Raw genomic sequence first — 27,986 nt, forward strand, 5'->3', positions numbered from 1 at the left:
AAGAACAATGGTTTCTGAAAACAAACCTTCGAGGGAAGGAAGACCGTTAAATAGGGGCAAATTTTCTTTCTGTGGTGCGGTGACATCACAAGGAACATTTTAAGACATTTTTTTTTTCAACATAGCGTCTGCACGTATTTTCCCTCGATCAGACGAATGTGCAAATATAGCAGAGTGACACCATACCCCGTCTGCTGCAAGCCAGCGCATGCACGATTATTTCTCTCACCGGCGCTGGAAGCAGTGACTCGATTGTGCATAACAACCGCGCACTGCTCCGATGTTGGCCGCAGATATATGACAAGCGGCTATGACATCAAAATGTACATCGAGATGTTTAAATGAATGCTCGCACTCTACTGGAACAACACATTCTCCGTTGCTGCTCTATTGTGATACTGCAAAAACATGGGTATCTGCATCATCATCATCTTAACTGGTTTAAAAAAAACGTCCTTTTTTGTTGTTGGTTAACTAACATGCCGTTACATTGCTTCACGGCACAACAAAAGTTTTCTTGTAGAAGTGAGACTGTCGTTTAGTTAAATATGTAGAACTGGGTTTTCTGCGTATTTGGAAAACTAGGCAATTTGACATATTTGACGTTAAGTCCTTAACAAATGAATTAAAAATCACGGAGAAAAAAAACAGTGGCACCCCACGATGAGGTACTCCACTTTTTAAGCAGAGCTCGCCACGCACGCCTCGCCGCCCTTCCCAATCCAGGGCTACAATTTGGTATCGATGGCTTAAATAGCTTTCAAAAAGTTGTAAAAAAATCATAATAAACGCAGTTTGTGATGAGACGAGCCACTTTTGTTCAAACGAAGCTTCATTATACCAGTGTCGTCAAATCACAAACTGTTTTAACTTTGCCGTGGCTCACATATGAAGCAAATGGTGTTTGACCGCCGCGAAGTTGAACTCTGACGCGCTTATGTGACAATTGCAAAGTTTCGTTTGCTCTTCTTATTTCGCTTCACCATTGTAAATTCGGCTTGGATTGTATACACATAGTCACCAATAAAAACCGTTGCTTTCCAGTCGCTGTTTGGCCGTTACCAAGCGACTTGTCAGAATTTGGAAACCTGACAAAGAAAAGGGCCATTAGTTGACATTTAAGGCGCAAGGGTCGGTGAAAAGCAAGGAAAGAAAAAAGGCCTGTCTTTAGCTCTGCGTGCAAAAAGGCCTCCTTTTTGGGTACAACAGTCACCTCATTCACTGTACAGCACACCTTTATCCACTTGAACTTCAAACAAGCCACCGAAGATCCAGACAGCACGTAGTCTCCTCAAACACGTTGCCTGCCGAGCCCGAAGCCCGCGATGCGTTTCACCTGACATTTTCGCCGAACCGACATTTGACAGAATCGCTGGTTTGTCCGTTAAGGTACATACACCGCTTACCCTTATCGCACAGGTCGCGACTTGAAGTGCGTTGATTGCTCGTGGCGAAAATGTCAGTTGTCTGCATTTTTCCGCGACCGCGTAGAGTCGCGAAGAAACATTTACGATGTAAACAACAGGTGTGCCTCAAACTGCCAGCTGGATGACATTCTGTCGTCGTCAAGATGTCCTTGCTACTTTTAAGGGGGGGACGGAATACCGATTTTTGCGGAGTACATGCTCTTTATCCGAAATATAAGGGCATCACTTGAAACACTTTGAACTGAAACGGTTCGCCTGATAGGGCCCTAGACTGTTTGAAAGCGGAATTTTTAGCTCTACCAGCCATACGTACGCTGCCAAAACGAATGTTTGCAAACACGACAAAGAGCAGCGCTGCAACGTACTTTAAACTGTATGTACGTGAGATGAAAGGTAATACTGTTTCCTGGTCCAGCTACCTGGATCAGGGAACAAACTCGAGTATATGATATCGTAGTTGAAATAAAGAAAAAAGAAATGGACTTGGGCTTGCCACGTGGCGAGACAAAAAAGAAAAAAAAAGTAACGGAAAAAAAATCTGCCTCGCGCTGTCGCTAGTGGTGCCAAATACGACAAAACGAAATCATAAAAGCTGCGGTTGATTTCTCTGTCATAGCAATCGGTAAAACAGGAAAGCGAAATATGCAGCGAAATCTGCAGCTGAGCATGATTTGCGGGTAGGTGGCCGTCTTGTGGGTGTGCTTGGCGAGCGACGTCCTGCTGCCGGGCCACTTCGGCAAAGGTGTACTGGCGTCATTTCCGGGACGGATATGACGTCAGTGAAATCTTAGTATATACCGGGATAAAACATTTTCGTGTTAAAATGTAAAACTCGAAAACGAACAACCCTGAGTATAACGTACTTTTTAGTACTAAAGGTCGCTTCCCCGCAAGCAGACTCTGTGTGCAGGGGTGCACCCTTTACAGGCCGCTTGCTCCGTCGTACTGGCGTCACTTCCTTGATGGACATGACGTCAGCGAAACCTTTCTGTATCCGGGAATACAACACTTTCTCGTTAAAAAAGACCCCGCCTCGGTTGAAACACCACCTTGACGAGGAGTGAGATAAAAGCTAAGCCAAAACAAAACATAATGAGAAAGAGTTTCCGGCGGCGCCAAACACAACGAAATATCCTTTTTGAACGTAAGCCCACTTACGTGCTTTGGAGGCGATTATCAAATACTTTTTTGCTGCTACACGGTGACTGTGTCTCTTTATTCGCTTTCGTTTCTTCGTCTTGAGACGCAATTACCCCAGCAGGCAGATTGGCCGCGATTCTCCTGTCAGTTCGCCCAAAGTCAGAGCTCCACCCGGCGTTCATCATATTCACCTGACACAAGGCACGCACAAGGCTAATTCCTGTTTCGTTCTGCCAGGGTGCCAAATTAACACAGTGATAACGTACCTGGAATGTTCTCTGGCTACCTGGCTTCGAATGTGTTTGAATTTATTTACTTTTGTAGCGTGAGCTACACTGGCCGAGGTCGAGCAGGTTCGCGTGGCTCCTGGAGAACCGTGCTCCGCATGCGCGGGGAGCAGTGACGTCTCACGGCGCACAGCTGGCGCGCCGGACTGGACTGGACTGGACTGGACTGGATTGGATTGGATTGGATTGGATTAGATCGAAATGGAATGGAATGGAAATCGTTTTATCAGCAGTAAGCATGATAATCAGCTAATCATAGACAACCAGGAAAGCTAAGAATAACCAGCTGAACCTTAGCTCACGCTACGTATATCCTGGCATACCCGAGCTAAGCCACTGCTAATTTTTTACTTTCTTTTTGCAGTGGCAGTCATTACGGGGACATTCATGTTGGTGGACGACGGCGACGGTCACTTTTCATGTTTGGTGGGTCGTCTAAGTTTTTAGCCTAAAAAATAAAAAAGGGCGCTGTTCAGCGCTGTTGGTTCGGGAGCCGCGTGGCTACCCGTATTCTGCTGCTTTGACGCCACATGACCGAATCCACTGCTGCCAGGGGTTCGCGCACGTGTCGTCTGTAGCAGTAAATGCCAATAAATATATTAATATTTATTGGCATTTTCTTGCTGCGAATTCATCTGGAACGCTGCAACGCAGGCGTGAAAGAATCGCCTGAAAATAAATCACGGGTCTGGATGCGTAAAAATGCACCAGCAGGAAGTTTCAGCCCAAATTGTTGTAAAGCACCGTTGACATTTATAAAATCGTGCTTCTTTTTTTACTTTTTCTTCTGTAGAGCTCGCTCATGCGTTCGTGTATACGTGTTACATTGTAAATCTCTTTCTTATTCCCCGTTCTTTTTTATTTCATTCACAAAGCGAGTCTTCGTTTTGAATAACCAGGAGACGACTCCTACCAATATTCTCCAGCGTCATTGCAAATAAATGGGAGCATCCAGCCATCCATCCTTCAATACAACACACCCGAATATACGGGCGAAATTAAATATACGACGAGGGCACTACCACGGTCTCGGATCGCTTACGGGTCGAATAAGGTAACTGTCAATTTGAATTCTGAATGTCTAATATTCGCCCATTCATATTACGGAACAGAATCGCCCTGAATAGAATCGCCTACACCGAAATCGTGTCTGGCCATTCAGCTATTTTATTTCCCATGGGATGGAAAATATTACGACGCGGATACGTGGCGCTGGGAAATACTCCTCCATAGTCTTACATACATCAATTTTAGGTACAGAGAAAAATATTTCTCTGCGCCAAGCCCTGAGCTTCAAGCCTTTCTACTAAGCACGTCCCCCCTTCTCTTCGTGGCCAGTACGATTTGCCCGCGCAAATTTTCAAATTTGTGTTGAGGTTGCTGTGATTCGGAGGATGGGCTCCTTCCGTTCAGCCGCGAACCCTCGAAACAAAGAGCGTGGACGGCGTTGCGTTATCTGCCACTTGCAACACAGACATAACAATCAGGCTGCCGTCTAGATGAGTTACAAATAAGTGTTAAAAAGAAATTCAAAGTTGTGTCTGGTTTGTATACTGGCGAGCAACAGAAACGGTAGGAAAAAGCCACATGCTTGGCACCTTAATTGCTTCCCTCTCTTGACCCCACGCGCGAAGAAAAACAACACAAATCCGTGTGCAGGTCTCACGCACGAAGGTTCTTACCCTTGCTGGACACAACTTCCGTTCGACGGCTCTCGTTAAATGCGGTGCACGGGTACAAGCACATCGAGTACATCAGGGCGATCGACCTATACCCGAATGCACATGCGTTAAAGGAAGCTGCTACGGTTGGGGTCAATGGCCGAACAACCACACGTGGTTGCTCGGCCACAATTGAGAACACCACCGCATGGTCCTACAGGCCCCCGGCCAGCCGTATCTGCTGGCGTAGGATGCGCCCCCGTGGGCGCAATTGCGGCTGATTCGAATGCCCTGAAGAGCGGGCGAAAACTAACTGGGGACATCTGGAACCGCTGGGGACATCTGGAACCGCAGGCGGTCCCCCGTCTGAAGATTGTAGGGACGAGCAACGGGGTGAAAACAGCTTCTGGTGAAGGGAGGAGGTCGCGACCTGTGCGTGTGTGTGTGTGTGAGGGGGGGGGGGGCACACAAGGAGCATGAATGTTTTGACGATCGGAATGACTGTTACTTGCTTTAAAAAAGAAGAAGCTGCAGCACCGCCCGGTCGCGTGGCTCGGGGCATCGCCTACACAGTTCAGCGGTTTTCGTCGCCTACACACTGAACATTTTTACACCCTTGTTGCCTAAAAAACGTGCAGTATAGGTGCAACAAAGGTGTATAAAGGTCTTTAACACCATTTTTCCTAGGTTCCAACACCCTAATTTCCCTAATTTGTAGCTGTACACCGTTTTTTGTGTGGCAAAAGGGTGTTGACAGACTGCAGCAGCCTCGGTTTTCTAGTTATAAACACTCGCACAGCTCACCCATAGTGGAAGGTGTTCAAGTCCACCCCCGTAGCTTCTCCTTTCGAAGCAACACGGCCACCTTTATGTTTGGATAACAGTATTGTTATGGCATTAACAGTTGTTACGCAATAACTACAGCACACGAGTCAGTCGTAGTCCCTGAAATTTTTATTCTTGTGCTGTGGCCAAGTCAGCTCGGTCGACTGTTTTTTACTCGCCCGTGCGCTCTCAGTCGCTGCGTCCAACGATGTCTCCGCATTAAGTTGGACTCCCATGTCGCCGTATCATACATGCCCGCTTTATTTCTAACGATACTTGACGGCTTCGCCCGGCTGAACACATGTACTCTTCACACCTCCTGCGCGACCATCAAAGGTGTCTCTTCTTCTATTTGCACTTTTTATTCCGGCAGAAAGATGACGAACTCTACCATTTCAACTAAAGCGCCTTCACACAGCCTTACCGCTGTATCCGTCATGTAGGGCAAGGTTGTTGTTGTTGTAGAAGCATTTATTTGAGCAGATAAGGGAGGTTCACAAAGCGACAGAGCATCAACCTTCTCAGTTGCAAACACATCACCATTCACGCCTGCCATTCTAGAGCTTGTTTACGTGTTTATCTCCATTGTATATTCGGTCATACTTCTGCCTGTCCGTCAGGCTGGCTTCTTTGCAACCTATATACACGTTCTACCGGCGCTGCGTCCGCTGCGAAAGGTACACAAGCGAGTGGACGAACAAACAAACTCCAGGTGCGCGTGCATAACGTGCTAGCGGCAACGAGTACAGCATTGTCCCGCACTCTGAGCAAACATATCGAAACACACGTTATAACAAGTCAGGTGATCGCGGTGAAAATATGTCAGAGTGTAATACATTGTTTTATGTTTGCGGAGGGAGCTGAGAATCTTCCGTAAACTGTTTATACAGCAGTCGAAGTGTAATACATTTTGTTTCGCGTATACACCGATGCTTTCGGGAGCAGGGAACCGTCCGCGAACTTTTGATATTGCAAGCCGTGAACTAAGAGCCTGTAAACAGACCAACCTGTGACACATAGCGGTTGGGGAGAGCAAGCAACTATAATAGAGCTGATATTTAAAATAATCACGGATCTATTTAAATGCGCGTGCGCCGATTTTTGATACCAACAGTTAGATACTACCCCAGTTTTTTCTTACGCTCGGTAAGATTTAATTTTTCAATACGTCGATACCAGGTGCACTAAACATTTTTTTTTTCAAAACGATTGCATTTCGGCTTGGCATTTCTTTCGACTTGCATACCGACTGCGGCTTACGACCGGCTGCCTGACAGTATACGTAAAAGTCTGTGAACCGTCTATTAGCTTCCCTCTTACATTATTTACGCGCTATTTACTTATAAATAACGATTAACGAGTGATATTAGTCATCGTGTACATGTTTAACTTTACAGGGAATCTAGAAGTGGTATCTCGGCAGCAGTTTTTCGTTTACCGGTCGCCAGCGGGGGAAAAAAATTCACGCATCTCCACGAAGTGAATCATGACGAATGGGCGAAGCACTGGGGATCGTTCTTACCGTATATCACCCGTGGCATTACCCATTCGCGCATGTAAATGAGTGACAACGCGTATGTACAGTATATACAATTCCAATCCAATCCAATCCAATCCAATCCAATCCAATTTGATATAATTCAATTTGATCCAATACAGTTCAATCCAAATCCAATCCGATACAATTCAATTTAATCCAATCCAATCCAACCCAATCCAATCAAATCCAATCTAGTCCAATGCTCCTCGCGCATGCGCAACACTGTGTACATGGAGGCCAAGGGCAAGACACGGACAAAGCGAGGTCCTAAGGTGCTTCGCCCCTAAAATAACAGCTCCAAACCCCTATTCACGTCATTGAACAAGGAGCGGGACGGCAAGAAGGAGCAGGGTTGAACAGTGGTCTGAACGATATCTCGTGGCAGGAGGGGGTCCGTCCACAACACTCTGAGTCTCATGGCACATAGTTCCGGGGGTGAATGAGGACCAAGAGGATGAATGTGGACCAGAAGCAAAGAAACTTCGTATAGCAAGAGCAGGGACTGCTGGAACTCCGCTTAGCTTGTAGTGTTCTTTGCCTTCGTTTTTTATTTGCGTTGTTTCTTTCGTGTCTAGTAACTAAATGTTGCAGTAGACTGTCATTTATTTCGGCGACAGGAAAAAATAATACCTACAGAGAAATGAAAAAAAAAAAAACGGCTCCAATCCACGCTGTGAAAGTGGTTGGAAAGCAGAGCTGTAAACGACACTCACAGCAGTTGCCCATGCGACGTCACTTGAATTCACATACGTGCTCTACAAAAAGTGAAACGAGAGTTTCTGCCAGCCGTTTACCTGGGATTCGCGGGGGCGGGGTCCCGAACGCAGCCGTCGCTCTAGTCCGGCCGCGCGTCGGCGGAAAGAAAACGGAGGGTAGCGTCATTCGAAGGGTGGAGAGGAGGGCGGCACTCGCGGCTACGACGTCATCTTTCTCAATGCCTCCCCCTCACTCTTGTTTCATGTGTCTCCTCCGAAAAGCTCCCTCCCCCTCCGCAGCCGCTGAATCAAAACCAGCGTATGTCTCCACGTCTCCACATGTGGTCGTAGCTTAGTCGCTAAGACGACGGGCTCTCGCTCCACTTCTCTTAGGGCCCGGGTTCGACCCCCGGCGGTGCCAGTTTTATTTATCCTGGTTGGGAGTTTCTTGTGGCGCACGCCACGACGAAACCGTTGGCTGTATAGGTAGAAAAGCTTTGCTTTAACAAAGAAAGCACCAACCCGCGCCTACTATACTGTATAAAGGGCAAATGTGGTACAGTCATTGCATATAGATTGATATAAAGCATGTGTACAAAAGTTATGTGCATATAAAACTGGAAAGTCGATTATATTTGTACTTTCTATGGTGTTCTTTGAATGTACAGACAGATAGGTGCCGCTCCTCATAGTCGCCGAAAAAATGACCGGGAACACGCTTGTAAAACTTAATGACGACAGCTAAAAGATACGCAGTTGAATGCCAACAAAAGTACCAGGTATACCCTCTCATGTAATAACGCGCATAGTTCTTCTCTCTCCCTTTTCATTAAAAAAGAAAACTAAGAAGACAAGCTCGTCTTGCTCACCCAACGTGCGGAGTAAACCGTTCGTGTTCGAAAGCCAGCGTGGGGCCCGTAAAATAAAACCCCGAGTTAGCCCGCGCAGTCCTGCCGCGCCATCTTCGTGGACGACTGCTTGTCTAGCCACCCGCCATTTAACCTGGGAGCACAAGCAGACGCCCACGTCCGACCAGCGATAGCGCAATCCCGGTGTTCTAACCCCGATTCACTGCTTTCCGGTACAATGTCACACGCACGGTTCTTTACCGCCGCCGCCGCCGTTACTTTGTGTCACCGGGAAACCCTTACACTTTACTTTTTTTACCTGCCGCTTTTCCCGTCTCGCGAATGCTCGCTCGAACTCCGGCCTCCTTGATGCCTGCGGGCTTCGTTTTGTTTGTATTTTTTTTTTACCTCAACGGTGCGTCGAGCGGATACGGAAGGCACCGGGTGGACATATATACCGACGGGGGCGAAATATACTTGGGCTCCAATGGACCGTTATGTAAAGACCGCGGAGGGAAGGTGGGTCGCGCGTACATCGAGGTAACTCCACTTTGTTTCCGCTCAGTGCGATAAAGGAGAGAGCGCAGGACAGCCTGAGATAGGGGAGACCGCGGACGAGCAGACCTGCTGTAGTGGCGCTGCTACAGCGATTGATGCGTCGTCCACGCGAAAATAAAGCGGGCGCAGGCGAGGGAAGGGTCCTTTACGTTTCCCTTCGCGTCCGAGTGAGGCGGACGCGCCGGTTGATAGAGCCGATAAGCGAGGGCGTTCCTATGTCGTCCCTTATCGTGCTTCGCCGCGTGTGTGTTGGCGCGCACCGCCCCGGTAGAGAGATTTGCTCCGCGAGCTCTCGCGCTTGTTCGCCGTGGCCACGTTTTGCCTTGTCCAGCCAGGAGAACGACGGCCCCTCTCTTCGCTTTCCTCTCGAGCCTCCGAGTCGCGCGACCAGGCCGAGCCAAGACGGGCGTTGGCAACTGTGGGAGTATTTCGTGCAGAAGGTGCGCTGGTGTGCCGTGTTGCAGCTGTTTTCTGTTTTCTTCCAACATTGTCGAGCGTACTGTCTAGCTTTCGAGAATATTTCCTAATCCAGAAACACATTTCGTGGAATCCGAAGCTATGTCGTAACCTTGTTTTGTTGTTTCCCTCCATCGTGCCTCGGTAGGAAGTCATTTTCTTTTCCTGCCCGATCTCATCCACAACGGCAGTTAGTGAAGTTACAGAAGTAATTAACCAAGCCCTAAATAATAATCGTGTTACAATAGGCATATTTCTTGATATTAGAAAGGCTTTCGATTCCGTTGACCACAACCTTCTTTTGCAAAAACTCGACCGTTATGGGTTTCGAGGGCCAGCATTAGACTTTTTTCGCAGCTACATGACGAACCGGAAACAGTTCGCGCAGATAGCTGACAGCAAATCTGACTTAAAAGCTGTCAAAGCTGGTGTACCCCAGGGGTCTGTACTCGGTCCCATATTATTTTCTCTATTTATCAATGACTTTCCAAATTCGCTAAGACACGCCGAAACCACTATCTACGCCGATGATACAGCTTTACTCATCTCTGATCGCAATTTAAAAGAAGCCGAAACTTTAGCCAACCTAGAATTACGTAATATATTGAAGTGGTTTACCAGTAATAAGTTAGCTCTCAACATTACAAAAACAAATTTTATAGTCTTCTGCTCTAATCGAAAAAACGTAACAGTAGATTGCAAATTATTCTTGGGAAATACCGCACTTAGAAAGGTTGAGCAACATAAATATTTAGGAGTAATAATTGACAAGTCGCTAAACTGGGCACCCCATATAGAAGCACTTAGCAAAAAGTTGTCGTTTGGTTGCTACACATTAATTCAAGCACGGAAACACTTTGACAGTAAAACACTACGATTATTGTACCATAGTATTTTCCACTCTCACCTTACGTACTGTATAGAATCTTGGGGATTCACATATGCGTCATATAGTGACATTATTGCGAAACTCCAAAAGAGAGCGATTAGAATATTGACGTACGCACCTACCACTGCACCATCACCCCCGATCTTTTCAAAACTTAAAATCATGCCATTTATTGTAGCAAGAGACTTCAAGACAACATTACTTGCCCAAAAAATGCTAAACACACCTAACCGGTCATTCAATTTCATACAACCCAAATTAGAAACTAGACACGCCCACCAATGCAACTTAAATTTACCAAAAATACACAATGTATATGGTCGCCGTACCATTTCCTTCTTGGGAGCCAAACTATTAAATAATATACCAGTCGAATTAAAACGAAACAGACATAGTACTCCTTCGTTAAAAAAATATTTCATGTCTGAGCTTTATGCTTCACCGTGTTAAATTTGCCCAATATATTTTTCTCGTGCACATTGTATTTTATATTTGTAATATTGTGTTGGATTGTGTTTTTTGTGTATATTATGTTATGGATCCATTACTAGCCATGTCGGCTATGGATCCAGATGACTTCTCACCTATTTTTTGTATCTGATTTTCTTCATGAAATAAAGATTTTCTGATTTTCTGATTCTAATGAAAAGTGCAAGAAACCACTCGCAAAACGGCAATACGAAATTTTTGATGTTGATTTTAAGATGAACCGGGGTTGTTGAACGTGTAGGAGCTACGGGCGCCCTTGAAAAAAAAAAAAAAGGTACAACCACATCAAAATGAAACCGTAATGCTCGTTTGTGGGATACTTTATACTCATACCTGTGACAGGAAACTGCAGGGAACTGCCAACGACGATGATGAATGGCACATGGCCAGTGTAGCCTCCGCGATAGACCGTTCCGATGTGTACTAGGCACAAGGAAACAGAATTTAGAGAAAAGGAGGAACGGGACGCAGCGTCCGTTCCTGAAAATGTCTCTTCTTTTGGTTTAAAATTTCGCCCGTTAAGCCTCAGACGATGTACCGACAGTAGTCGAAGGCCATAGCCATAACGTGGCCGCATTAACATCCGCATCCACAGATATGTGGCTGTTCACGAAAAGTAAAATTCCACGCAGGAACAAAGGAAACTAACCCATATGTATCGGTCACAAGTCCGCCGAAGAAATAAAACCAAAGTAACGAACGTCATCTCGTGCGTTGCTGCCGCTTTAAAAAGCGACAACTATAAAGACGGCCATAAAAGAAGCAAGGCCATTCTCTCTATCCATTGTCCCCGCGTGGCACTGACCTAAATCATGCGTGCATCTGCGCCTGCCGATCCATTCAGCACACAGCAAGCAGCCTTATAACACCTGTTATCCCCTGTATTCGCAATGCCCCTGAAAAAATTGATCCTATGCTCAGTGCTTATCTCGTGGTCACATAACTGCCATTCGTGCGTCCTGTCGCGCGGCACCTGTAATGAATGGCTCCTTTTTATTCGAGTGCGCGTCAGTACACACGTGATCTAAAAAAGAAAGAAAGCAATAAACGCCGTCCTCTGGAATGTCGTCGTTTTCACGTCTGCGTGTTTAATGGATTAGGCGCTCGAAGTACACATCTTCGGGCATGCAATTTCAGGTACACGTCTTCGAGCTTATACCTTATCTTACTAGAACCAGAAATTATACCCGCAGACGCATATTTATAGGTATGAGCAGATGCACTTCTTATTTTTAAAAATTTTAGTGTTCTGAAATACTATCGTGATAACAGAATCAATAAATTTTATATTAAGCTGTACCTCTAGCGCGCACTTTAACAACTGCAACGTATTGCGACGAATCAGGATCAGACATTGTTTTCATTTTCCTCAAAGGGAAAATAGACCGCAGACAAAGAAGTGCTCATTGAGCAGATTGACGAGGCCTGCGAGGCCCTACGCACAACTTGGCAGCGGCCAAACAGCAACGCGTATTGTGCGATCACGCAGGAACAAAAAACTAGAGAGAGAAAAAATGAAAATGATTACTTACAAATCGTGTGACCAACAAAAGAAAGTAAAAAAATAATAAAATAAAAAATATTACATACGCAGACATATACATAACAGTATAGTAAATTCACATAAACACATGTACACGCGCAGAAATCTGTGGAGCACGTGTAATCACTAGAGACCGGAACTTTAGGCAAATTGCCAATTTTTCCCTTGAGTCCGTATCAAGCCTTTAACATGTAAGCATGAACTAAGAAACCGGGAGCATTTTAAGCACTAGTTTATTGTGCCTGTAAGTGCCTATTTTGACTATATGGGTTTTCTATTTTGACTATATGAGCCTATATGGGCTTTTTAGAGCCTGAAGGAGCATAAAAGTCAATGCCCTACAGAACCCCGCAACTGGGCGTTTGTTTCACGCCGTTAGAGAGAAAAAAATTAGCAGTGGCTTAGCTCGGCTATGCCAGGATAGCGTGAGCTAAGGTTCAGCTGGTTATTCTTAGGTTTCCTGGTTGTCTAGGATTAGCTGATTATCATGCTTACTGCAGGTAAAATGATTTCCAATTCAATTCAATTCAGTTCAATCCAATCCAATCCAATCGAGTGCTGTCCTATCCAATCCAATCCAATCCAATCCAAACCAGTCGCTGCCGCGGCGGCTCCGGCGCGGCAGCTGTGCGCCGTGAGACGTCACTGCTCCTCACGCATGCGCAGCACGGCTCTCCAGGAGCCACGCGAAACTGCTCAACCTCGGCCAGTGAAGCTCACGCTACAAAATTCGTTTAGATTACACTGCCAGGGATACCTGAGCAAACTTTTACACGTGCACGTAGAGCTGTACGCTCGCAAATTTCTGTGAAAGAAGCGGGAAAACAAACGGCTCTCTCTTCAATTCCTCTCATTATGCACCGCTTTAATTACGTCATTACAGCGGTGGCTGTCCTATTGGCGGTTGCTGGCCAACGTTACGGTTTAATTAACACGAAAGCGCTTTATTCCCGGATACACCCAGATTTCGCTTGCGTCATATCCGTCACGGAAGTGACGCCGCAACAACGAAGAAAGTAGCCTGTAAAGGGTGCACTCCTGCAGACAGGGTCTTCTTGCGGGGAAGCAACCTTTAGTACTAAAGAGTACGTTATACTTATGGTTGTTCGTTTTCGGGTTTTATATTTTAACATCAAAGTGTTTTACGCCGCGATATCCTAAGATTTCACTGACGTCATATCCGTTATGGAAATGACGCCAGTACACCTTTGCCGAAGCGACCCGCCAGCAGACGTCGCTCGCCAAGCACACCCATAAGACATCCGACGACCCGCAAGACATGCTCGGCTGCAGATTTCGCTGCACATTTCACTTTCGTTTTTTGCTGATTTCTATGACAGAGGAATAACCAAAATTTTTTTGTCGCATTTCCGGTAACGATCCGCAGTCGTCGGCTCTGTGCACCAGCCTCTTCAGTGACTGAACCTGTCCGTGCAGTTCTGGATTTTGTTTACACAGCGAAGCTGTCAATCCGTTGATTCCGGCGTTTCACAAAACTCAGTATAATGAAAATAAATCACCGGCACCGCAGGATTGAAACCTCTGTCCGGTAGATCAACGGAGTGAGCCGTCTTACCCCATCGGCTACGACCGCGATTTAGTACCTGAGAGTCAAACCGCTTACTCACTCGGCTGTGACTGTGGGGAGAGGAACCACCCCCCTGCTCGACACAGAACGCGGGATACGGTGCACGTTGCATTTGGGGGCGCCTAGTTTAAGTGTGCGCGTTCCGTTCGTTCGTTCTGCTTCTTCGATTCGTTTCTCCTTCGCTGTTATAGCAACAAAGATGGAGTAAAGGTCGTTGCGGCAGCGAAGAAGAAGCAAATCGGCTGCAATCGTGGACTTAAACCGGCATGATGGTCGTGAAGGTTGCGCACAGCTTCGCTACCTCCAGTCTTACTCGTTACTGTGAACTTCCTCCATTTTTTTGGGTTTCGAGTGTGCGCCGAGTTGGAGGGACGAGCTCAATATTTCTACTAGACCGCTCAATATTTCTACTAGACCACTCGAAAGCAAGTGTTCATTGCTTCATAAATGTCCTACAAGCCTGTGCGCGATCAGACACCAATGCCTGCTTTGTTTCGCACCAAACCTGCATTTATTCCACGACCATTGCCTTTACTGCCACTAGACACCCCAGAACAGTTTCTCCAAAGGAAAGAAGATCTTCGTCGCGCCACACGAGCTCTTATTCCACCGTGTGGAACGGACCTCCCTAGCAGACTCGCTCGCTGGGAGGAGGTCTTGCTGCGAAGACTTCGTGTTGGTGTAGCCCTCTCTCCCGCCGTTACCCGGGAGTGGCCACCAGCCACCACGTTACCATGCCCCGTTCGCACAGAACTGCCCCTTTTGCACGGCTCCTGTCGAAGAGGCGGACACTGAACATTTGCTGTGGACTTACCCTTCATTGGAAGCGGCGAGAACAAGACACCTCCGAGGCACAGGCCTCCACCCTGGCAGACCACCTGACCTTCATCGGTGGATTTGGGGGCCCCATCATCGCTCCCTGCTTGAGTTTCTTCGCGAAACGGGGGTTAATCTATACCTGTGACGCAGTATTTTATCCCAACGGGCATTCTATCGCAATAAAAAAAAAAAAAGAAAATACTCTAGTCCACGTTGCCGAGAAAAACAGAAAGAGGGCCCTGGATATATAGAAGGCTGCAAAAGAGAACGTAATGAGCCACCCCCATCTTTTGGTGAGGGCGCGCAGCCTTCACCGCGTATAGTCCATGCTCGAGTTTAGAAAGAACGATTATGCGCTATATTTTTGTCTGCCGTAGCCACAGTGATGCAGAGGGGACTTTTAAAATTCTTGCAGGAGGAGATTGCTGAGACAATAGACTTTACACCGAAATGCATTCCGAAAATAGTTGGTGGTAAGTGCTGCATGAACCCTTTAAACAGCTCCGCTGTGAAAACGCATTTTGACCCAGCTACACGAGCGCGCAGCTAACTTGTGCCCTCGTCTCCGGGCCATACGTGCTGTACACGGTAACCGGCATATAATTTTCACACAAAGCTCGCACAATCACGCGAACCCTTACACGTGCTACACGGCTAAAGATGTTGGCTCGCTTCTTCGCTGCCAACGTTGTCGAGAACTTTCTTCTGCCGCATCATCCCTGTGTCCTAACGCATGCTTTCGATTGAATTTGTTTTCGAACTACTATACACCTGTCACACTGTTCTTAACTGCTTGGCTATGCGGAGAAGGCCGGCATGCATTCAGCATATATAACGGAGAGGCGATTCGTCTTGTTTGGCTTTCGTAATCTCTCTTCGCCTTCGCGTCTGCCGGGATAACCACAGCACTTGGCAGCGCACAGCCTCACTACTACACCCCTCCAACCCTCTTTTTTGGCTCTAGGAGATACAGAAAGCATGAAAGAAACCTGGTGCCCATTGTGGACAGCACGCACAACACTGAAAAGGAACGCTGCCGGTGCTTTTGTCTTGTCAGCGCCCTCACTGGATCATCTGCGCTCATTTAACTAACACCAGCACAGACCGGATTAAGGCAACCTCCATGCGCGCTTGTGCCGCTCGAATTTCGGCGCCGGCCGACTCGCGGTTCCTCGCAATTACGCGCGAAGTTTTTGCCACACCAGTGTGTAGGTTAGCGGTAGAACCACAAACAGGTGAAACGGAAGCTTCGCGCAGCTGCTAGGTGTCGCTGTTCCCGGTAGCAATTTTCCGCTATATGCGAGAGCTTGAAACTTGAGCAAGAACCGTGGTTAAAAAAACATCGCGAGTGTTGCGTATGCCGCGGAGCGCAGAGAACAATAGCGGCGCACTGTTATGGCGCTCACTATTTCGAACGTCGGCCGACAAGTTCTTTGAGCCACAAACGAATTTTTGAATTTCAAGTGTGCGAAAAAAAATTTCACGGCGGGCTTCAAACCTAATGAAGCATGCATGTAGTGCGGAAGGAGAAAGCGGAGAACGGTATGGTTGATGAAGCTTTGCGACTTTCCCAAGCGATCCTTCTCAGAAAGTGTAGTTATTCTAGCTGTCTCCGAGCATACGTGCATACGCAGGAGGTCATATTTCGCCTTTTTCGTAGGGTTGACAGATGACATATTTCAAATACTGCCCCTCAGAGACCTCGCCATCACTGTTGTTATACATGGGCGACCGAATACGTGCACAGGCGGAGGCTTTGGCCTTCTGTTGACATTCTTTTTCCGCGTAAACACGTGCGCACGCCGTTCAAGGCCAGCAGCGAGCCGCCGTATACATACTTGACACAGGAGCTGCAATTGCGGTGGGATCGTTTAATTGCCACGATTTTCTTTGCTCGCCCGTTTTCTTAGCGCGCACCGGTGTCAGGACTCAGGAATCTCTCGGTGTCAGGACTCAGGAATATATATTATATAGTAATGAATCATGAGTATAGCTTCTAACAAAACTGTTTATTTGTCGACGTTTCGGTCGGATGCCGCCCTTTATCAAGACTCGATAAAGGTCGGCATCCGACCGAAACGTCGACGAATAAACAGTTTTGTTAGAAGCTATACAGCTATACTCATTTATTACTATTTTTTACTCCAACCTAAGACAGCCCTTCTCGCAATCTCTCTCTCTCTCTCTCTCTCTCTCTCTCTCTCTCTCTCTCCACATATATGTGAGTATATATATATATATATATATATATATATATATATATATATATATATATATATATATATATATATCTATATATATATATGTGTGTGTGTGTGTGTGTGTGTGTGTGTGTGTGTGTGTTTGTGTGTACATACATACATACATACCTAATGATGTCTGTGTGTGTGTCGACCTTAGCCTCTGTACCGGCGGCGGCGGCGGTGACATTGTGATGCGCCCTTGTTTGTCGTCGACGCGCTTTCCAAAAGCGCACGCGCCGGAGCTTTTTCATTTCGCAACAATCCAGCCGTGCGCGACGCCTCGCGCATTTCCTAATGCCCGATCCGTCCACCTGTCAGCGAGCCGCGATACAATCGCGTTCCGCGCACGATGGATGGAGCCATTTCGTTCTTTTTTCTTCGCCCCGCATTGTTCGCTGCCCCTCCCGCTGTTGGTGTCAAGCACGTGTCCTCGCTTACCTGCGTGCGGCGGCGGCGGCGGCGCGGATTTCTTGGAAATTGCGGCAATCGTGATCGCGCGTGTGCGCCGCGCGGCCGCATCCAGGGATGGAGTCTCCGCGAGACAGAGCGCGACTTCAGGTGTGCTGTGTTGTGAGACGGTGAATGAAGTTTGCTCGCTTTGGAGTGGATTCCGCTGTCGTGCCCACCTTTCCGCTTGCAATGACCATCTGCGGTGAGCGTCTATTTATTCCTGGTCTGTCTGCGTAGTTTCGCGACCCTCACTTTTCCTTCTGCGAAGCGAGTGTTTCTTCCAAGCAGTCGTACTTGTAAGTCACGCCGGTGCACTTTGATCCCTTTCCTGGCGCGTGCAGCAGGCGTGATTTTCGTGCATGCAGCGGCAGCGAACGGGACGCAGCAGTGGTCAGCGAGAGACGTAAGCTGAGGCCAGCTAAGGCCCTGTCGTAAGCGGTGCCGCAGCTGCAGGATTTCAAAACAGTGCTTTGTTACTTGGGTAGAAACGGCTGTAGGCTTTCTTGCGCACATGCGGCGTCTACGTGTATGCAGACTTAACCTTGCTCTATATAGTCGGTATATATGTGCCACGTTTTGACTGATGTCGATAGCAGCGCCTAATAATAGAAAGAAAAGAACGGAGGCATATCGAAGCTTAGCGTGCACTGCTCACTCGCACTACATTCATGCAGTCTTAAGATGCGTGTGCACCTTTTCGCGGAAGGGGCAGTTTTATTGCTCGCGACCGGTTCTTCTTCTTAGCGTATTCGCCAGTGTGCATGGGGCCTTGTGCACTCTTCTTCCTCGCCAGAAAGTCCGCGGCTGCTCCGCTGAACATTTCGCGACGTCTGCCGGCAAGTTCGAAGACACGTAGCGGGAAAGGGGGTGTGACCGCGTCCCAACCAGTCCATCATCAGCCATGCGCGGCTGTTCGCACTTGACCCCGCGCTTTGCCCTGGCTCCGATAACGGCACGGCTGGCCACCACTGCAGCTTGCACGCCCCGCCCTGTATCAGCGCGCGCGTACACACACACACGGCGTTTGTTGTTGTCCGTGGTTCCTGCGTGCGCAGCCTCACTGCAGTGTTAACAAGGACGCCCCGGATAAGTGGCTCGAGCGGGCGGCCGTTCCTTTTTTGCAAGCACGCTCCGAGCAGCCTCACCGAGCATGGCGAACACGAGACCGCACCGTTCGTACATCTGAAGTCGATCCGCCAAGCTCGCTTGCAGGCCTACACGTGTTCTGCACGCCGACGTGCCTGACTGTATATCCATCCCCGTTGAGCGCTTATCGCGGCGGCTGTAGCTCGTCGCTCGCATATTGAGCAAGCAGCAACAGATGCACCCTGCTTGAGACATTCCCGTAGCAATGGCGTTCGGCTTTGGCTGAATGGGCCGCGCTGTAGCTGCACTCTCGATCGGGCGGTCAGCGAGTTCACGGCCGGCAACTGAACGGCCTCTGAAGCGGGGGGCTCCCATATTTATAACCAATCGCGGCCGTATATGCGCCGTTATAGAGAGGGGGGTGCCGGCAACGTTTCCTTGCCCGCACCACGGAGGAGGCAAATGGCCCGGACAGTGGGATGGGGCCCCGGCCTTGACTAATTCGCTGATAGCGGGCCGCTCACAGTTTTTCCGAACACGGGTTGGGTGGGGGGCTTGGCCCGGATGGCTTTTTGCCCGGCCCGCCGCAAGAGGCAAACACGGGGCCCGAGTGGAGAAGCTCGCGGGTCCAGGGCTGCGGGCATTCCAGCGCTGAGTCATCGGGCCGGGCGGCAGCAGCAGCAGCGATCGAGGAAGTGGAATCGGGGCCCCGGTCTCTCTTGTTCCTCGCTCGCGGTGGTCGCCCCGCCGAACGGATGCCCCGCTCGCTGCCGCCGCACACGTGTCATCTTGATCGGCGACGAGAAGGGGAAGGGGGGGGGGGGGGGGGGGGGAACCAGTCAAAGATGAAAAGGAAGCAAAAGCGAACGGGGGAAATCTGCTGCCGCACTCTTCCGGCTCTCACTGTGGATGTGTTTCCACTCGGCCCTCCAGTCGCTTCTGACCACTTCCCTCCTTTGCAAACCTGAACTTCATTTTTCTCTCGGTATTTTTGTAACACGTTCGTTTCTTGCTTTCCTTTCTTTTTCTTTTTTTTTCGTTCTCTGTCCACGAGCGCAGCACATCTTTGTTTCGGGCTTTATCCCCAGACGCTTCCTCCTTTCTTTACGTATTTCAGCATAAGAGCAGTTTGTCAGAAGCCGTAGCTGGTCGAATAATGCCTCAAACTAGAGCGGTTTAAAGTAACAGTCATGAGGCGATGTTGCGAACAGGTTTCCGCTCAAAGCCCTCTCTCTCTTCTTTTTTTTTTTTGCAGGCGGCTCGTATTAGGCTTTAAAGGAGAACAGAACGAGAGATTTGCTTGTTTTGAACAGTTTTGGTGCACATTTACAAGAAATACTGAAGGCGAAAAAAAAAAAAAACAGTTACAGTCATATCCTGATAGCTGGTTTGTGCCGACTCGTGCTGCTACGGCGCTCTGTTGGTTAAATCCACTGTGCGCTGCGCACTGAAACAGGACTGAAAAGCAACAACTAAGAAGACCTCCGAGATGGGATTGTCAGATGGTGGTTAAGCAACAGTGCTATTCTGTGGAGAGGGAGCGCTATTCTGCGGGCATACACCTCGGAGGTCCTAGGCCCTAGGGGTGGTGAATAAATACCCTATATGACCCCATGGGTCATTCAGTGTCCTTGAATGTCGTAAAGCGGGGCGTCCTGGAACAAAGTTTGAAAGCGCGCGCGGAACGGCAGTTCTTTCATTTTTCGCCGTCCACTTCGTAAACGCCGCGCGCGCGCATTGCGCGCGGTGGAACGACGCAAACGCGCGCGAACGCTACCACTAGCGCCACCCCGGCACAGAGACGTGAACTATGGAGGGCTCCGGCCCAAACTTCGTTTCACCGGTAGCCGCGCCCAAACGCCGACGCTGCCCGCGTACGCTGTTGCGAAAGCCTGCGCAACGGAAGTTTTGGGCCGCAAACGACATCGGCTGTCTGCCCCCCCCCCCCCCCCATCTCAACCTCCCTTTTATTTTTCTCGATGCTGTTTAGCTACAAAGCACAATTTAGACTATAGTTCTGGTACCGCGAAAGCTACCAGCCTAAAGCAGCCGCACTCGTCCCCTCCCTTTTCCCTCAATTTTTTTACTTCCGTGTCTTGGAAAGTAGAACACCAATGTTTATTTTAGATGTGTTATGGGTAAAAGTGGGCAACGTCGTGGACGTCGAGGTGAATTCTGGAATTGACATCATGATTGCAGTCACATTTGCGTTGACGCTGAGATATTAGTCTGCACCGATGACTTTGATACTCACCTGGAAGAAGTGAGAGACCTTTGCTAAGACCTTTGAGGTGACTTTGCTAAGGGGATATCTATCTGCCTGACCGGTTCGGTAAAAGCCGACAGGTGAAGAAAGTTCACACTTTGGCATGGTTAGCATATTTTAGTGCCTAAAAACATTCTTTCATTGTATTTTTGACTAGTTTTTACCCCCGCCCGTTTTTGCATAGCATATTTCTCTTCCTTTACATTTTACGGAAGTCCGGCATTAAATATTTCTCTTGTAATTCCAACCCATCTTCCGCTTGGCCGTGCAAAAAGCTCCCCGCAATCTGCGTGCACCATGATCTAAAGTTGATTGATTGATCGTGGGGTTTAACGCACCGACGCAACGCAGGCGATGAGGCGCGCCGTAGTGGAGGGCTCCGGTTTAATTTTGACCACCTGGGGATCTTTATCGTGCGCCGAAATCTCGTACACACGGGCGTTTTTGCTTTTCGCCTCCATCAGAAAAGCGGCCGCCGCGGCCGGGAATCGAACCCGCGACCTCGTGCTCAGCAGCGCAACGCCTTAGCCACTGAGCCACCGCGGCGGGTACCATGTTCTAAAGTTTCGAGGCCTACAGGTGCGGCACCTGTTGCGGTGGCTCAACGGCGAAGGCGTTGTGCTGCCGAGCCCATGGACGCGAGTTCGATGGATGTGAGTGCCTGCTTTTCATATGGAGGCAAAAACCAAAATGCCGCGTGTCAAGATTGCTGCTTACGGGAAATATTCTGTGGTCTTCAAATTAATCTGTAGCCGTCCACTATGTCCTCTGTGTAAACGATTTGTTTTACAGAGGCAGTTTAATTTCCGCAGCAGCAGTACCGGAAACGAAGTTTCAGGGCGTCGGAAACAGTTGTTGCCTCGGAAATTTCCTCCACATGTTGTCAGAACGAATCAGACGCGCTTGTTTGGCTGATATGGCCTACTTTTCTGCGAAATAAATAGAATAGTTAGTTTGCAGCCTTTTTGTACAATTGATTGATTGAAAAGTGCGCGGCCTAAGCAGCTTTGGACAGTTCATCCTGAATACCTATTGGTGACTCTTTTTTTGTTTTTCTACGCGCCTCCTGCTCGATCTGAGGTTAGATGCCAGGTGCAGCAAACGCTGCTGTATATTAAGCGCACAAAATCCCCAGCGTCGTTGACGTCGCGGCGCACACACAAACAGAAAGAAAAAAAAAACGCCCTATCACTGCACCTCGATACCGACATCGTGGTGTTCTCCGCTGTTAAAAAGAAAGAAATGTGTTTGCACGAAAATTACACCAGGTAGTGGCTACCCCGAACCATGAATTGACAGGCCGAGAATCACCGTCAGTCTTTACTGACGATCCCTCAGGCGAGAGTTAAGTTATGCACCTGCTCTGAGTGCTGCTGGAAAGATAAAAGGTACGCACCACTAGCTTCGCGCATGGCGTGTTCCGAAACGTTAGGTAATAAACGCGGAAGACAGAATCACCCTCCGTTACAGCCCGAGGCGCGCGAAACGCCAGGAATCAACAAGCTCATCGCGGCTGAAAAAGAGCGGCCGACAGCGGGAACTACTTGCCCCCATTGCCGAAGGGGTCCCGAGCGCTTCTCCGCCGCTTGCCACAAAAGCTCTCGCTCCACTTCTGTGGCCCACTGGGCGGAGAGGGGTGGTTTGGAGGTGGGGGGGGAGAGAGAGGAGGAAGCGGTCGCGCGCGCCGACAGCGTTGCTTTTCGCGAGGAACGAACAGGAGCGCTGCTACGCGCGGCAGGAGGCAAGAGAGAGCGGGGCCCTCGAACGCGGGACACTCCTCTCCCCCGGCTCGCCGTACAACACCGGGCCAAGTGTGCCTGCCCTGGACGAAAAAGATGCGGGGTGGGCGAGAGCGCGGAGAGAACGAAGGAGGGCGCCGGGCGGGGAAGTGGGGGAGAAACGTAGGAGAGCAGGGCCCCCTGCGCGCTCCTGAGGGTGAGGGAGAAGCGCGCCAGTCAGGTGGCCGCTGCGCCCTGCGAGGGGAGGTACGCCACCGGCGCAGACCGTTTCCTCGCGCGGACCCGCTCCGGTCGGTCGCCGCTCGCTCGGCGGTAGCGCCACCCACCGCTACTCTGCTCCTGCGCGCGCCGCCGCGTGGGGCCCGTTCCTCGTGCGCTCACGTCGGCCGCCGGTGTGCCGCGCCAACTACCGCCTCCGCGTGCGTGTGTGCGTGCGTGTGTGTGCTTTCCGATGGCTAGTGGAGTCGAAGAGGCGAGGTGAACTCCGTCCCGTCTGCTTCCGAGCCCCGCTGACAGGTGGTGCTGGATCGGCCGTTCCACAGGTGTGTGTGTGTGTACGTTCACTCACTCCGATCGGCGCCCTCCTTTGTTGATGCCCGTCTCACTCGCGCCCTTTTATTTGAATGGAGGGACGCCATTTGTGGGCCCTTCGTTCACGTGCACGGTTGTCGCGAAGGTGATGTCACGTGATTGCTCACAGATAGGAGGTCGCTCGCTTTTTGCATCAAGCAGCGCCCCGTTCGAGTTATGACCCTGCTTGCGGAGTTGCAGGTGACAGCTCCTTCTTTGGGACTTGAACGGAAGCGCGTTCCAACATCAGATACCCGAGGAGTCAAAGATGGGCGTCCGTCAGTTCGCGTAGTTTCGGCTAACACCGAACGTCGGCCACATAAAACCTTGCGCCACAATATTGTAACAGGTGTGTCAGTGTTCAGGTGTTCCGATGATGTATGCTGCGCATAAATCGCGCTGCTTATATAGAATAACACCGTTATTCATAACTATCGTAGCGTTTCCTAACGACGTTCTCGCAGACTCGTTTGTCGACGCGATTAGCCCGTAATAAGCAGCTTTGCCCTTGTTGATTACCTGTAACTACAATGTAAGTCAGGCCACCAGGATATTTTACGTTTTCTAAAATATTTCGGCTTCGCCTAGCAAGCGGCCGCAGTTGGGTATTTTTCCGTTCAGTTAGGCGTTACCGCGCAAGTTGAATGCCGCAGTCAGCGCGCAACATCTCCATAAAGGCTCCAACGTGGTTGTCAGTCCGATTATTATATCCCCGGACAGACGCGGCGCGGCCAATACGGCCGAAGTGCATGATACTTATCAGGTTTACCTGTCTAGCAGAAACTTCGTTTCCCGCCACGTATCTGTGATGTCGTTGTGTTTACCTCGTCAATGATGACGTCATAACGTGCCTTGGCTCCCCCCAAGATTCTTGCTATCTGCGGTGGGATCATTCGTTATGGTTGGCCATGCAGACCTTTCCAGCCGATTTAAGAGCTGCGTTCGGTACTGCCAAAATCGCCTTTCATATCGCGACTCAGCTCAGCAGCTACAGGTAATCATCAGCCGATACTGAAGAACAGTTTTTATCTAAGTATGACGCATGCACCCGAAGGCTTCTTTTGTGCCGCCCGCCTTATGATGTATATGAACGAACGCCGGTGCTATTCTTGTTACAAATAGGTAGGTTATTGATAATGGTTACAACCTCGCGGCGCTATTACGTATATGTAGAGCGTATTTCTGAAAGCAATACCTCTGTAATCGCACCTTCGGCTACCACCGCTGTGTGTGCGGAACAGTGTGAGCGGAACAGTGCGGAACATTTCGAAGTTTTTACATAAACGTATAAGGTTGTTGGGGCTTTACTGCGTGACATGTAGACGTGGCAGTGTTTCAGTTACGGGCTGCGACATACCAAGGCGTCCGGTTGACAATGCGAAGTACTCCGTCTACCTCTTTAAAAAGGGGTGAATTCGCCTTTTTTTTGTTGTTGTTTTAGGGGGAAATCGGAAGACATCATATACTGTAAATAATGCTGCATGCATGCCTCAAATAGCGTTCCATGCTTGAAGCATACAGGCAGGGGAAGTATATATAACGTTTGTCAATGCGTTTAATTGTTCACTAAGCTAGCAATGGCAAAAAAGAAAACGGCGTTAGCCCAACGGCGTAACCGCCCCGTCACCAATGAGGCTGTTGCCAAACAACTAAGCCGAGGCACGCCTCAGGACGGCTCTCGTGCTCTGGACAATTCCTTACTGTTAACAGCAGAGCATACACACCGCTTTGAAATGTAACTTGTGCCGCGAGCTCAAACTTTTTCAGTGCAGTGTATATTGAATACGTCACCCTTGCAATCCTTGTGCTCTTCTTACCTATAATCAGTAAGGCTTACTAGGGCGACTAGATTCTGGATGTCGCGTTCGGCGTGCATCGACTAGCCTTAGTTGTGCTCCCACGATAGCGCGTGGAAATTTAAAGGCGATGTGCAGAGGCTACCGTTCTGGCCTTTACCTTTGATGCACTGCCTGTCTGACTTGTCCCAGGTGGATAAGATTCCCGCCGCGCCTCATCAATCGTTCAGGTTCCCACAAACGGTGGCGGCGTCTACACCAAAGTGCGATAACTTCATCCGTCATATCGGCTCGGGAGTTATGACAGACGGGGCCGTTTCATTGTAGCATATACCGCAAACACCTTGGTCGCCTAAAGCCTGAGAGCTTTAACCGCCATGACCTGACAAAACGGCTGAAAGCACGCAGGTGTTCTTTTAAAACTTCACACTTTTGGCGGCTTGACATACGCGGAAGACACATTGGTGATAGTTCGTCTTGCGTGTGTCAAGCCGACAAAGCTGTGAATACCACCGAAAGGACAAGCAAGAAGAATGTAGACGAGCTACTATACACTCACAGTGAGATTTCTATATGATACATCTAGCCGTTCCAAATGTTATGCTGTTTCCGACCACATCTGGGTATCATGGAATCAGGCAAAGCTGGTATGGTAAGGACTCAGGATTGTTACGGGACTTGTTTCATTGGATGTTCTTTTTTGTTCTTTTTCCCGAGTCATCGACAAAAAAAAAAAAAGGACTGCGATGACCGGGTTTTTCCAGATTAGGAAGACTCCCCACAGGACAGGTGTCCCATGTAGCCTGTCATCAGGCTACATGGGTTCTTTTCATAAAACGTATATTCAATAAATTCAATCAGAGGGCATGCAGTCAGTCTCTCGTCTTTAAGCTTTACATATTTCGGGGTTCCAAGAGAATAGAGAGCCGGGTGCGGGGCCTGGTTGCGGATGCTAGGGGCCGAGAAATTGAAGCGGGATCGAAGCTGGCGAGCCGAAAGTATAGCCAGGTCATTATGGCCAGAAACATTTTGTGCGAATGTTGAACTGGTGAACAGACACATTGGCCAAACCCCCAACTGCGACAGTTGAGTGTACACTGTACAGTGGAAAGAGGGGGCAATTGTCGTCTGTGGAGTAATGAGTTCGGGGTTCCTGGTATCTGTGGCACAGCTCAGACGACAATAGACGAAACTGTCTCGTATCTGTTTGGCTTCGTCTGTGTGGTCTTCCGCTGTGCACCACAAGAATAAGATTAGTTGTAGCCTCTTCCAACGCCCGAGCTGCTGTTCCCGGTCGTCCAAAACGATATCACGCGTGCTGTGAACACGAGCATGGAAGTTTGGGAACCCACCTTTGTTTCTTCGCAATACCGCTATACGGCACCCACAAGCTGGCACAGGAAACTGACTCCTACTGCGGCGAGCGATATCAGTGTCATATTGTATTATCTACACGAAATGAATACGGACCCCCCCCCCCCTCCCTCCCTCAAAAATAATGAAATAAAACCTTTCCCCGGGCAGTTCGCGGAAAAATTTACTACACGTCTTCAAAAGATAGGACGACACCAAAATCCGAACCTTATTAGCTTGCCGTTTCTTTCGGAGAATAAAATTGGGTGTTCAATGGTCCGTTTCTGTAAACCTTTTGCCGCCAACCAGTTATTCGGAGCGCCCGCACAGCCAGAAAGACAGCGAAACGTGGCGGTCCCCAGCGTTTCAATTTTAACCTTGTCCAAGCGGGCGCGCTTATGTGGTGGTGTCGCCATCTGTTGGCGATCGGACAGACTACGCGCAGGTCGGGTTGATGCGTCCCGTGCGTTTTCGTTTTTTTTTTTTTTTTTTTCTTATGCGGGAATAGAAGCAGTACGCTTATTTGAGGTTAATTGGCAACAACTGCGGGTTACGGCGTAACTACGTGACTTTGTTATCAAAGCATAGCAGTAAACTCCGGGTATTTGCCGGAATGATGCTGAGGGGGAAACATTTCTCTTCCATCGCGAGAGGCTCTGCATCAAAGCATCGTTTCACGCTGCAAAGCTGTTCTTCCGGAGATCTTGTCATGTATTCCTTCGTTTATTATGACAGCTTATCTATTCCTCAATCGAAAAGTTAAAGGCGGGATATTTAGTCCGCGCAAAACAGCTTCCTGGCGCAAAGCCGTTAAAGGAGCCATGAAGAGAAAATACAGATTCGTGTAACTTGAACGAACTAGCATTCAGTATCTCACTGAGCTCCATTACAGCCCCAAAAGATGTTTTTTAACGAAAGAAGCAAGAAGTATTTAAAAACTTTCAAATTTTGCGCCACAGTGACGTGTTATAAGCAAGAATGACGTCATACGGACCAACAATAAAACAATTTTCAGTGCGTTAACTACACGTTTGCCTTCAAGTGATGCGGTCAAATGGAACTAGAGGCCCCATTACAGACGTCCAGTCATGTGTCGTCGCGACAGGTGAGTTAGGCGGCTGCCAATCGCACAAACAAGCTTCCGTGACGGCATAGAAAAGTAGCGGGAAAATGGCAAGGGGTCGCGACTGCTTCACACGTTTTCTTTAATATCTCCGTTATTTGCTCGAAGATTGGCATGATATTGGTATCATTGTTATCGGGACTAAGCAGTCTTACTAATAAACCCAACTTGTATTTTGTCTTCATGGCTCCTTTAAGTATTTGGGGTTAAGTCTTGTGAATTTGGGGCTGCGCATATTTTTCAGGTTTGCAGTGTTTCAAAGGTAAAGGCACTTCAGCAAAAGTGTAGGTGAGCGTCGCTTCCGTCATCGACTATATGCCACGTACCTGCGTTGTTCGGCCGAGCAGGCCGGGTGGGAGTGGCGACGGGAAGGCGTCGAGCCGGACCAAGATAACGACGACGGAAGTTTTGATTTCAGACGTGGCGGCGCCTGCTGAAACCAGTCCTAAAAGTGGCACTTCGCGGAATTTTTGAAAGGTCCTGCACTGGGTGGATCTAAGCGCATTTGCCTGTACTGATTGAAGAAACAAAATAATATATTGCCGCGAACGATGCATTGGGTTTGTTTATTTGTGTTTTGCTTTTGCCGCCCGGC

At 48.8% G+C, this 27,986-nt stretch overlaps 1 protein-coding gene across 6 annotated transcripts in view; it reads left to right on the forward strand.

Moving 5' to 3' along the window:
- Positions 1-27,986, forward strand: part of LOC144179579 (zinc finger E-box-binding homeobox protein zag-1-like) — a 558,265-nt gene that overhangs the window by 502,752 nt on the left and 27,527 nt on the right. Inside the window, exon 1 of one of the 6 annotated variants that reach the window (XM_077707990.1) lies at positions 17,323-17,566. The exons of 4 other annotated variants lie outside the window; for them this stretch is intronic. In XM_077707990.1, the coding sequence (XP_077564116.1) occupies positions 17,362-17,566 (205 nt within the window). In that variant the 5' untranslated portion in view covers positions 17,323-17,361. Of the gene's footprint in view, positions 1-17,322; positions 17,661-27,986 lie in introns of those variants that run through there. One more of the 6 variants, XM_077707992.1, reaches the window with a different exon arrangement.

This window comes from Haemaphysalis longicornis, unplaced genomic scaffold (genome assembly GCF_048455015.1).
Source record: "Haemaphysalis longicornis isolate Haplotype H1 unplaced genomic scaffold, Haemaphysalis longicornis Haplotype H1 scaffold_4, whole genome shotgun sequence".
Taxonomy (NCBI): domain Eukaryota; kingdom Metazoa; phylum Arthropoda; class Arachnida; order Ixodida; family Ixodidae; genus Haemaphysalis; species Haemaphysalis longicornis.